Raw genomic sequence first — 13,337 nt, 5'->3', positions numbered from 1 at the left:
TATATATATATGTGTGTGTGTGTGTGTGTGTGTGTCCAAACAAGCTGAATTTTTATTAATGATGTATCACCTACATGACAATATGTCAGTTTTGCTAAGTGAAAGAAGTTACACAAAAGAGAATAAGCACTGCATGATTTCATTTGTATAAATTCAAGAAAATCTAATTTAGTCAGATCAGTATTGACAGAAAGCAGATTAGTGTTTGGCTGGGGCCTGGGTTGGGTTCCCAGAAGTTTGAGAGGAAGGTATTGCAAAAAACATGAGGAAAGGATAACATATGTGTACATTATATTGATTTGGGTGATGTGTTAATGATGTATTAAAATCTCAGAGTTTACTGAATCAGACAATTTATAATTGTGCAGTTCTTTCTTGGTCAATACTATCTCAATACATATGTTTAAAGAGAAGAATAAAAATAGAGCTATAATTTTCTAAGCAAACATGTTTATAGTGTGAGCTTATATAATTCCATATTGTGGGCAATGGGAAAAAGCAAAGAGAAATGAGACCAAATTCTGTGGGATAAAAGCCATGTTTTGAAAGTAGTGGGGGGGGGGACATCAGAGGAAGGTGGCCTGAGAGATCCCTGTGGTCTCTCCCCTTGAAGTCTCAACAATCTGAACTGCTGTAACTCAACACATGGTTTCCTGATCAATGCACAAACATGCCTGAGAAATCTGTGAGTTGAAACATCTACAAGTGAGCAAAGGGAAACAAACTGGGGTGGTGAGAAGGGAGAAAAGCTGAGCTAAGCCATGGATGCAGCCCTATAGCCTAAAGCTCACAGCGGGGCTCAGCCAGGAGGGGAGGAATCAGGGTGTAGGGGCACTGCCCTCAGTGAGGAGCAAGGAGATTCAGTGGGCATTCCTGCAGGAGTGGGCAGTACAAACTGGTTGAGTTTTTTCAAAAGAAAGCTTTTCAACATTTTCAAGGTATCTTTTAAGAACATTTCTAGAACATTTTTTATATTTATTTGTTTAGATCACTTATTATTTGAACTATCACTTAGCAAAGAGGGACAATGAGATATAATCACAATAGCCAAGGGATTAAAAATCACAGACTCTGAAGACTGACAGCCCAATTTTCAAACCTTGTTTGGCCACTGACTGATTTGGCAAGTTATTTAGATGTTCAGTGCCTTCATCTTACCATCTTCAGAAAGGTATAATAATAGGACCTACCCTATAAAATGATGAGTCAAACTAAATAATATTTGCAGAGCACTTAGAAGAAAGCCCAGTTAAGAGTCTGTGCTATGAAAATGTTTGCACTTGGTCATGCATTAGACATTGTAATTTTTTTCTCACACGGCTTGTAAATGGTGAGATTATTTTTCTGCAAACTTTACATTTTCTCAAAATACTTACTGTATGAAATTGTTCGTGGCGTCTGGGTCATATGCCGTAACTTGCCCAATGATGTTGCCCTCCTTTACATCTTCATCGACCTCTATTAAGTAAGAAATTTTACTGAACACAGGAGGCTCATCTATATCTTCCACGGATATTTTGACCACAGCTGTGTCTTTGAAAGGTCCCAGGTGTAGGAATCGTGGATCTGGGTGTGTGTTACTTGCATCCACTCTTAAAGTGTACAGCATTTTGTTTTCAAAATCTAAATTCTGAAGTTAAATAAAATAAGAAAAATTAGTATAGCATAGCAGGCATAACAATGGAAGAAAAATTCAATATTTAATAACTAGCTCTCTTAATGGAACCAGTAATTCTGGTTAAATACTTCCCCAATTATTGCTTCATAGATCTATCAAATAAGTCAGTAAGTATGGTTAAACGTTACACATATTTATAGCATATAACTAAATATTATCATATACACATTAGTACTGATTTCCTCTTAGTAATACATTTCACATTTTGGTGGTCACAGGTTTGTTACCTCGTGGATATATAGGTTATTTAGTATTTTTATTACTATTATTATTACTAAATTTATACAAAGTTAAAGCTAGAGGGGAAAAATAGAGATTTTTCAAACTATTCATATGTCGCTTCCTTAGGTCCTACATTTCTAAAACTGGTATTATGAAAAGAAAAAATATCATTCATCTGAACTCTGTGGAAAGCAAGAGGTAAATAAAAGCAAGCAATTGGGGCAATAGAAAATAATAAATATTATCAATATTACATGGGATTATCCCATGTAAACTTCAAAATCTTCTCCCACACTGCTTTAAAAATCAAGAAATCCAACCAAAAACACATAGCATCTTCAGGCCTCATCACCTTGAATAGAACATCACATTTCACAATTTAAATATGCTAAAAAGTGCATGATATAAAGCGAGGGCTGCATGCCTACTTTGCATGCCATGGAGAACCATGAAATAGTGCTTCAGAGGTTAGCTGACCCTGGTTTGATTGTTGCCTTTATAAGCACAAGCAGCCAAGTTTTTATATCACTTTTTAAGTGTCAATGATGAAGGCGCTTAACTTACTTGAAGTGTAATCACAAGCATCCCCGCTTACATGAAGGATAGACAGCATGTAAAGGATGGAAAAATAAATCCTAGGCCTTTTTCTTCCCTGAACTGAAAAGCAAAAATCAACCATACAGCGCTCAATGATAAAATGAAGACAGCGAGAAGAAACCTGTTTGACAGTTATAATCCCTTCCTGTGTATCCTTGTCAGTGATGACATCGAACATGTCAGCTCCGTCTCCTTCAGCAATGCTGTATTCCATCTCAGCATTTTCCCCCACATCGGGGTCATTGGCTTTTATCCTTCCAAGATGTGTTCCGAGAGGGACAGACTCGGGGGAATTAAATTGATACGTACCTGAAAATTAAATCAGAGCTCTTGACATTTCATCTCTCGATAACAGAAATCCTTTATTTCCTTTGCCTTTTTCACTTAAATAAATTAATTTTAAATTGGGAGAGTTTTTCATCATATTGAGTTGTAAGCTGTCAAAAATTATAGATTTATTAAGTTGGAAACATAATTTATAAAGGCAGAACACTCTCATTTTGTAATTGAGAAATATAAGTTCCAGAAAGATTAAGTGAATGTCCCAAGGTCATTCAGATAATTGATGGCAGGCCTAATATCAGAATCCAGAACTCTGACTTAGGGCAAGAACCAAATAAATCTTTTAAATAATTTAATAAACATAAAAATGTGTAATGAAGATGTTGAAAGCGCTAGATAAGCAGTGCATATTTGGTTTCTTGCCCTCTTAAGCATTTATTTTTATATTCTAAATCAGGGATAGAAAAAATTAACTTATACACAGCAATTTTTAACCTGTTGATGCCTTCAAGTGGGATGTGAATATTTCTGTTTCCTGCAGTTCTAGCCAACCATTATATTGTATGTGCTATCTCTGAAAGCATTTTAGTTTCTGACTATTCAAAATACAAATAGGAAAAAAAAACTTACAAAAATTTGTCAATGAAAGTTAGAAATGCTTTTTAAACATTTAATATGTGCTGAACTCTATATAAGTCTAGAGGCCCTCTATGTTACCTTATTTCTAATATTTGTTTTCATAGGACCAAGGTGGGTATATTATCCTCAGGAATAGGGCTCAAGAAAATCATCCTGTAAAATTGGGGAAAACAGAATGCAGAACAAAAGCTCTCTGACTTCAACGTCTGTTCTCTTTTAAGTTTGGTTGGTGGTTAAGATGAGGGACATCTGCCCGGCCAGTGTGGCTCAGGAGATCACAGTTTGATTCCGGGTCAGGGCACATGCCTGGGTTGCAGGTTCCATCCTCAGTGTGGGGTGTGAAGTTAGACAGCCAATCAGTGATTATCTCTCTCCCTCTCCCTTCCTATCTGAAATGAATACAAATATATATTTATATTTTAAAGAAGAGGAACTTCTAAATATAACTGCCTGGACTTAAATTGCCATCACTGGCCAAGTTAGTTAAATTCTCTAACCCTTGATTTCAATATCTATAAAATGATAATGATAGCAATAGACTCATAGGTTTGTTAGAATTGCATGAAATTATGTCTTTAATATGCTTAGCTCAGGGGCTAGTTCTTGAACATTTTTAACTATTATTATTATAATTCCAAAACTTTTGCTAAGTTTACAATAGATTATAGAATGATAGAATGGCAAGCCATTTGAGAATTCATTCCATACTCTTGATTTATATTGAAGGAAACTCAAAACAAAGTCTAGATTTATGTTAATTCAACTTATTAATTATGTTTATTAGCAAACTTTATTTTTTTAACATTCATTATATGTTTAAGTCCACCATCCAAAGCTGAATCATCAAATATTTTAAGTTTGTTTAGCCTGGAAAAATGCTTTACTATATTGGAATCAATGTCATAAATTTAAATTTGAGGTCCTTAACTGAACATTTTAAGATAGGGGCCTTTATATGTTTATTTCCTGCAGAATAAAAACATTTTTAGCAAAGCCTGGAAATCTGCTTTTGTAGGACCTCATAGCATACAAGATGGTGATGACTGAAAGAGCACTGACTGATTTAACCTTCACCAGTGGTAGCAGACACCAGCAAACTTTAACATGTCTCACAATGCCATCACAACCAAGGTATACTATAACTGTAGGAGCCACTAAAAAGGGGGAAAAATGCTGTAATTGAACCAACATGCAGTGATTTTAAAATAGTGCTTCATTTCAAGGACTGTTAAAGCACCCCGTCTATGTTTTAGAATCAATTAAACAAGGGATTATAATTCTTATGTACAGACAAGAGAATGGAGGAAAGACCCATGATAGACATGGGATTTGAAGCCAGGCAGTCAGATTTGCGAGTCCACACTCCTAACCAGGAAAGAAATAAGAAACAAAGCAAGTTGATCTTAGTGAAGGTTGAGAATGATCGTCTGGAAAACTTTACAGCTCTTCTAAAGGTAGAAGAGGATCATTAAAGTTGCCAAAAGGACATCATTTCCGTGTGTGTGTGTGTGTGTGTGTGTGTGTGTGTGTGTGTGTTTCTTACTACCTACTCACTGATGAAAATGATCATAATGACTTTCACTTTTGTGGGGAATTGTGATATATTTCGGGGACACGTGTTATACCTTTATGTGTAAACTAGCTGTGAAACCACTATTACAAGTATTAGCCTCTCTTTGTAGTGTGTTGGAGAAGCCTTCCAACATGAGACCTTTCTTACTCTGGGGAAATCGAGGTGGGTTGTTGTTGACATCCGTCAGAGTGATGTGCACTGTGGTGGTTCCAGAAAGGCCTCCCATCTGGCCGCCCATGTCTTTGGCTTGTATAACCACTTGGTACTTCTCTCTGTTTTCTCTGCTCATGTCTGGTAATGCAGTTTTTATTATACCTTTCGGAAAAGTAAAGAAATATTTTATCATTTAATCACTGATTTTTAAAATGGTGCTATTCGAGGTCCATTTTACAGAAGTGAATCATAACAAACAGAGAAAATGTTAGTGTACCTAAATACATATTTCAATCTATAACCACTTTAACATTATTGACAGAACAGAAAGAATTCCTCTATTGACTACTGCTTAGGAAATGAGTTTTTCTAAATCAATTTATTCTTTTGGTGAACAAAAAAATTTTACTCCAAAAATCATCAGACAATTAAGTTCAATTTTGATGGTTGTCACATTCTTTAAGTTTGAGTAGAACACAGAAAGTGCTGACATGTTGTACTTAGAGTCATAAATTTAAACTCAATAAATAGTCCAGAGTTGATTCAAATAATATATTTAAATTACAGGAAATTTGATTTTATTCCCATGTATAAATGTAGGGAATACATAGAAACAGATACTAAATAGATAGTTTTTAAAATACCAAAAAATATATACAAATTAACTGTGCATCCAGATGCATTATGTAATGAGAAAGGGACCAAGTATTAAATGTTGTTACCTGATTCTGGGTCCACTGAGAAATATGGCTGTCCTTGCAATATGCTGTAGACCACTTTGGCACTATTTCCGTAGTTGGCATCATCCGCATCAGTTGCAGTCACTTGTATTACAGATGTTCCTACACAAATGCCCACCCAAACACAGACACTTAAATACATCTCAATTAGAAGCTATCCTTCTGAAAATTGACTGCTGATAATGTAGTGCGTTAGACCATGGTTAGTTGTAAGACATTTCCTTAAATGATACTACCTCCAAAAAAATCTTTACTTTTCTCTTTCATTCCTTTTTATTTTTGTAACTTTAAAAATATCTTTATTGTTGAAGACACTAATGTGTATCATATTCCAAGAGTTAATTGGAAATATTAGATTTTCACTAAAAAGGGGGATGTGCACATGACTCTGAGAATTAAAAAGAACTATGACATGATTTTGAGAGATACATGGGCAGAGGGCAAAAGCAAAGGAGAAGAGTCAGTGAGAGAGAAAAAGAAGAGACAAATATATTAAGACAAAAATAAACAGCGAGAGAACAGTATACAGAGTATCAGAGGAAAATAATGAAAAGAGGGTAAATTCTAAAAAAAAAAAATCATTTTTATTAGATGTTATTTACCCCCAAAGTTAATAGGAGTAGTCTTTTAACTATTTAATTTAAATAAAATTACTAATATCATAAAATTAATATTAGAATTTAATCATTGTGTACTACTTCAATTATAGAGGCAGCTTTATTATTTGATTACGCATGAGATTTAACTGCCCGTATATGAGTTACACATAGTCAGACAGACTTTGTAAGTATCACCCTTTAGTTTCCCTCTATAAATGGTTATTTGTACAGGAAAAAGCAGAGAAAAATCACATCTTCAAAATTATCATGAATTTATATTAATTTTTTTAATCAGCAAAAAATTCTAGAAAATTTTATTGTAAAATACAGTCTCCTCCTTCCATTACTCTTATTTGTATCTAAATTTATCGATGGGGGGCATTTGAATTAAATAATAAGATGAAAAGTGATGCTTTTGAGTAGTTACCAAGAATATCATAAAATTAGAAGTTTTCAAACTAGGTTTTGTCTAAGCATAACTCTTTTACAGTAGAGATAAATAGTAAAGCACTATATCTATCCAGCTATTACTGTATTTATCAACCTTAACAACAACAAAAAAAAACAGTACAGTAAAAAACCATCTCTGTGTATTTTGGAGCAAGTCAGTTTAACTCGTTGGGGCTCATCCTTATGAATTAAAATAAATGATTATACCGAGTATTTTATCTTCTGCATGTAAATATTGTATATATTTAAAGTTAGATACACATGCAAAGTCTATGGGTGGGCCAAGGAGGAAGTAATTAATGCAGTGATGTCAATATTAGCAATAAAGGATAATTACTATCCTCTATAAATGGGACCAAGACTTACCTGGAGTTCTTATCTGTATTTATTAGTACCAAAAGCTGCAACAAGAGCCATACTGTTGCCTGCTGTTTTTCAGGTTGTTTTTTTTGTTTTGTTGTTTTTTTTTTTTTTTTGGTTTTTTTTTTGTAAATTTAGAGGTGGAGGAAATGCAACTGGCAGTGGTCCAAATTCTGATATTTTCTGCTTAATTTTTAAAAAATCTTCATTGTTGAAAATAGTATATATGTCCTTTTCCCTCCCCCATTGACCTCTTCCAGCCCCCTACAACCCCTCCCCAGGCCCTCACCACCCTATTGGTCTGTGACCATGGGTTATGCATATATGCATATAAGTTCTTGGGTTGATCTCTTCCCATTTGCCCTCCCACTTTCCCCGTCTTCCCTCTGATTTTTAATATCTGCATTAATAAAAAAGTGTACTGCCTATAATCTGTCTAATGTAAATGAAATGTAGATTGCCTTACAGGAAGGGATTTTTAAATAAGAAAAGCTGTAAGCCTTCTTCCATTCATAAACTTATATATTCTATATTTTATTATGGCTATTGAACAATAGAAGGACTTTTAAAAAAGAAAAAAAAACCTGTACAGACATACTTACTCCAGTCCTGTAATAAATTCTCATAGGATCTATAGACTGTATTTGTATTTCATATGAGAAAGAAAATATTTGAATTAGGTATGCAGCGGTTGGCAAAAGTAGGCTTACAGTTGTGAGTACTTGAAACAGTATATTCTTGTATTTTTATCTATTAATTATTCTATTATCTATTTGTATTATAACTATAAACCTACTTTTGATTACTCAAGTACAGATAATAATATTCCATTGAATATGCAAAACAATATAAGAGAAAGCACATACTATTCAGTTTAAATATCAGATTAGCCAAAGGACATATATACCTTGCCCATAGACACAGACAACTGTGTGGTGGAGGCCAGGGGAGAGGGGGTGATGGCTGGGTGAAGGTGTTATAGTGTCAATTTAAAAAATAGTCTCTAATAAATATTGTGTTTTTTTAAAATGAAATAATGTTTTGAAAATCTGAAGTTATACAAATTTAAATCAATTATTATCAAAATATATCATATTCAAATATTTCTGTCATCTCAATTATACTTTTTACTCCCATGGGTATATCATGTTTTTGGAGAAGGAAAAATGGAAGTTTGTGTACTATTAAGTGTCAAAATATCTGCCAAATAACATATATACAAGAAAAACAATTACGTTTTAGAAAAATTAAATGGTGTTGCCTGGCTAGCATGGCTCAGTGGTTGAGCATTGACCTATGAACCAGGAGGTCACAGTCTAGTCAGGGCAAAGGCCTGGGTAGCAGGCTCGATCCCCCAACCGGGGGCATGCAGGAAGCAGACAATCAATGATTCTTTCTCATCATTGATGTTTCTATCTTTCTCTCCCTCTCCCTTCCTCTCTGAAATCAATAAAAAATATACAGTTTTTAAAAAATTAAAGGGTGTTAACTGGAAAATCAAACTGCTTTAGAATGCTCATGAATAGGAAGTTGAGATGGAGAGTATAAATTTTAGATGTATCTTTTTTTCCATTAAAAACATATCTTTAGTGTTGAAAGTATTACATGTCCCCTTTTTTACCCCATAGACCTCTTCTAGTCTGCCCCCACCCCTCCACCCCAGGCCTTCACTGCCCTATTAGGGGTGGATGGGTGGGTGGGAGAAGATCAAACAAAGAACTTGTATGCATACAATTTTTAGATATATCTTCATCTCAAATGTAAGCCCACAAAGAGATCATGATGTAGGTTTGCACTGGCCCACTGTTGACCCCTGTGGACCAGTCCAGTACTTTTCATGGGACTGTACCAGGATAATAGATGTTTAAAAGTATTAAAGAGAACACAACTGCTAAATTTCATCCTATGCTTTATGATTGCATAGGAGTCCTGTCTAATTTGATAAGTCTCTTTCATTTTACTGAAATGAATGCCTGAAAAGGCAGTATAACTGCAGTTTTCTCACACAGATGAGATTTCCTTTGATGTTAGAGGAAATTATAACTTTTATGCAAACTCTTAGTTCTTCTGACTACATGGCACAAAACATTTAACATCAATCACTCAGTAAAGGTGGATATAAATTTATTTTTCCTCATAAAGAATTTATTTCAGACTGAAACATGTATTAATTATAATAATGTCAAACTTATAGACTTAAAGCTGATTTTAAAATAGTATTCAACTAAATAGCATCAATTTGTGAAAATCAGTTGCATAGTTCGGATATTATGGAAGCTTACTTCACTGAGTTTTATAGGTTTGTTTTTTTTTAGAAATATATGATTTAAGAGTCAGCTCTTATCTCATTACCAAATCTAAACCTTTTACAAAAGTAGAGCTAAATGTAGTCAGACATGCAGATAAAAATCATTGCCTAATTGATGGTATTTAAAACTATGGGCAGCCTTAAAAATGAAGCAGGTATTTCCAGTTTGCACAATAGTAACTAAATAACATAAAAAGACTTGAAATGTTGTTGTTATGCTACCAGGTTATTTGATCTTAATTCAGTTGCTTAATCTTTCTGAATCCTGGGTTCCTAATTAACAGAATGGGGGTTTGAAGTTCTATTTCCCATGCCTACAACATTAAGTTGTTTCAGTGACCAAATGAGATGATCAAAAGAAATTTGTCAAATGCAAGAGCATTAGTTGTTATGCAAAACAATTTGAACAAAACTGCCCAAACTGCTAATACTTAGTATTCCTTTCATTTCAGACAAAAATACTCAACTTGACTGCCATTTGAATGGCAGTTTAAGTAGAAGTGAAAATGTTAGTTGAAATGTAATAAAATAATTATTCTCAATAGCGATCATTTTAGATATCAGTTACAACATAACAGGAAACATTAAGATATAAACTGTTGAAAATATTTAGAAGTGAGAAAGCTAACATTAAGTAGTAATTTTCATTTATAGTTGTTATCTTTTTTAAAATATATTTTTACTGATTTCAGAAAGGAAGTGAGAGGGAGAGAGTGTTAGAAACATCAATGATGAGAGTGAATCATTGATTGGCTGCTTCCTGCACACCCCCTACTGGGGATGGAGCCCAAAGCCAGGTCATGTGTCTTTGTCCAGAATTGAACCCTGGAGAACCCAGGACCCTTATGTCCACAGGCCGATGCTCTATCCATTGAGCCAAACCAGCTAGGGCTATAGTTCTCATCTTGAAAGAGGCCACATATCATGACTGAATGTTCATAATAATTATCTTAGCAAACAAACACACAAGTTAGTTTACATGGATTAGCATATACCTACCTACTCCAGACATTTCAGGAACACTCGCAGTGTATAAGTCTTTTGTGAATTTTGGTTCATTATCATTTATATCATGGATTTTAATGATAAATTCAGATTCAGGTTCCACCTGCCGTCCAGTCTTTCTGTCTATAGCCTTGGCCCGAAGTATGTACAGGGATTTTTCTTCTCTGTCTAATTTCTTTGCAGCGTGAATATCTCCTGTATTTTCATCTATAACGAATATACTGCCAGCCCCATCTCCTGTTAATATGTATTTTAAATTTCCATCTCCTTTATCTTGGTCAGTGTGAAGCTTCAGAGAAGTAGAAAAAAAAGAGTTCTATAAATATATGCATTGTTATTACAGGAAAATAATGTTGGCACAGATCAATTTATCTCCACATAACAGCACTGGAACAATGATTGCAATGGTTATCTTAATTTTCACTGTGGGAAAACTAAGCATTTTAGTTTTATCATTCTCAAAAATTTTAAACAATTGTATTTCTACACCATAATGGACCAAATTTAAAATATAACAAGAATGAATATATCTTTTTCAAAACAGTGTTTCCAAAATATTTTAATAGAATGTTACCACTACTTAAACCTCTAGTACATTTACAAAAATAAGGTTATTAACTTAGATCTTGAGTATAAAATATTAATATATACTTGATTACATTTAAAATTACTAAACTCAAAAGAAGGTATATAAGGAATTCCTCAACTTATTATGGAGATAAGTTTAGGAAAAAATATTGGATTTTGAAGTTATTTTACCTCCTTTCAGTATAACATTGTAGATGCACAGGTTTTGTCATCAGAGAGACCAATCAGAGAGAAAATTTTAATCTCATATATTATTCTCTATGGGATTTTGGGAGGGTACTCTTTCAAACACAGTGTTCTCATTTACTTTTTTAAATTGACATTTTGTGTATATATGAAATTTCAACTGATATAAAACATGCATGACTTTTCCACTGGCCATTAAATAATTTAATGAAATTATGAAGATTTTTTTCATAAATTGTCTTTCTTCTTCTGATCCATACCCATCTTAGAAATAAACTTCTTAGTGTATAAGGCTGTTCATTGGGTGTTTAAAATGGATAAAACATGTTTGCATTGGAAAATAATCTTAACGTGTTCGCAAACCTAACAATATTCTGAAACTTGTGTCTTCACTAGCTGATGTCTGCTATATATTGTCTTTGAACCTGATGAGATGCATGGTAAAGACAAATATTTGGTAGTGCAAGAAAGTAGTTACAAATTCCAGCTATGATCTCATGACTAGTTACAGGAAATGAGAACTGTAAATTGTTATAAATATGTCCTCTTTATCTGTTAGGGATATATTTATATGTCTGCATAAGTTAAGCAATTATCATTTTTTCCCTCTCCTATTCTTTTATCATGCAACGTAAGATGAATTGACTTTATATTATAGTATTTAAGAATTGTTCATATTACATAATTATATTGAAGTTACAGGATATCAAGGGGAAGAGTACACATGACTTTACCTCTTTTGGGGGAGGAATCAATGTGATTTCAGTATGCAGGATAGTTGTATCATGTTATGTGAAATTACACATCTTGTTATTGTCTTTATTTGGAGATCAAGTATGGTTTAGGGAAGCATGTATGGGTGTGAAATTGACAAGGAGTAGACTTGTGATGTTTAATTTTGTTTCAATTTGCATCATGTGATCCTCATATATTCAGTTAAACATTATTCTGGATGGGTCTGTGAAGTGAGATAATATTTGCATTGGTGAGCCACATAAAGCAGATTGTTCTCCCCGGTGTGGGCATGTATCATTCAATCCATTGGAGGCCTGAATACAATCAAAGGCTGAGTTAAGAGAGACGTTCTCTCTGTCTGGGTGTGCTTGTTCTGCAACATACATCTTCTCCTGCCCTTAGACTCAACCTCAGACTGGAACTTGAACCTTCAGCTCTCCTGCTTCTCAAGCCTTCAGACTCAGAATGGAACTATATTTTGGCTCTTCTGTGTTTCCAGTCCACCAGGTGTTGGGACTTCCTGTATTCCATAAGCACATAAACCAATTTCTTACAAGAAAAAATATATATTCTATATAATAGAAGGCTAATATGTTAAATGTCCAGTCGTCCATTCAACCAATCAAAGTGTAATATGCTAATGATATGCTAAGGCCGCTAAATTGCTCACTATGACATGCACTGACCAACAGGGGGCAGATGCTCTGACCAGTAGGTTAGCTTGCTGCTGGGGTCTGGCCAATCGGGACTGAGTGAGATGGGCTGGACATAACCTGAAGCCCTCCCATGGTCCCTCCTCAGCTGGCCAACCTCCTGTGTCCCTCCCTGTCCCCAACTGTGCACTGGTGGGGTCCCTTGGCCTGGCCTGCGCCCTCTCGGAATCCGGGATCCGTTAGGGGATGTCAGAGAGCCAGTTTTGGCCAAATCCTGCTCAATGCAGGAGATACCCTGTGGTGGTCAGTGCACTTCCACGGGGGGAGCGCCACTCAGCCAGAAGCTGGGCTCATGGATGGTGAGCACAGTGATGGTGGCACGAGCCTCTCCCACCTCCAAGGCAGTGCTAAGGATGTCTGACTAAGCCACCAGTCAGACATCCCCAGAGGGCTCCCAGAGTGCGAGAGGGCTCAGGCAGAGCTGAAGGACCACCCTCCACCCAAATGCACAAATTTTGTGCACCAGGCCTCTGGTGTCTGTGTGTGTGTGTGTGTGTGTATATATATAT

The 13,337-nt window shown here is 34.9% G+C and overlaps 1 protein-coding gene across 2 annotated transcripts in view; it reads right to left on the bottom strand.

The window, feature by feature from the left end:
* Positions 1 to 13,337, bottom strand: part of CDH9 (cadherin 9, type 2 (T1-cadherin)) — a 94,842-nt gene that overhangs the window by 14,942 nt on the left and 66,563 nt on the right. For both annotated transcript variants that reach the window (XM_005874479.2, XM_005874480.2), the window contains exons 3-7: positions 10,601 to 10,895; positions 5,867 to 5,986; positions 5,139 to 5,306; positions 2,619 to 2,806; positions 1,377 to 1,630 (exon numbers count right to left, since the gene is read on the bottom strand). In XM_005874479.2, coding sequence (XP_005874541.1) covers positions 1,377 to 1,630; positions 2,619 to 2,806; positions 5,139 to 5,306; positions 5,867 to 5,986; positions 10,601 to 10,895 — 1,025 coding nt within the window. The remainder of the gene's footprint in view (positions 1 to 1,376; positions 1,631 to 2,618; positions 2,807 to 5,138; positions 5,307 to 5,866; positions 5,987 to 10,600; positions 10,896 to 13,337) is intronic.

Source organism: Myotis brandtii, unplaced genomic scaffold (genome assembly GCF_000412655.1).
Source record: "Myotis brandtii unplaced genomic scaffold, ASM41265v1 scaffold440, whole genome shotgun sequence".
In the NCBI taxonomy this organism is placed as follows: Eukaryota; Metazoa; Chordata; class Mammalia; order Chiroptera; family Vespertilionidae; genus Myotis; species Myotis brandtii.
The sequence above is the reverse complement of the archived record's forward strand: the minus strand, read 5'-3'. Positions and strand labels throughout refer to the sequence as shown.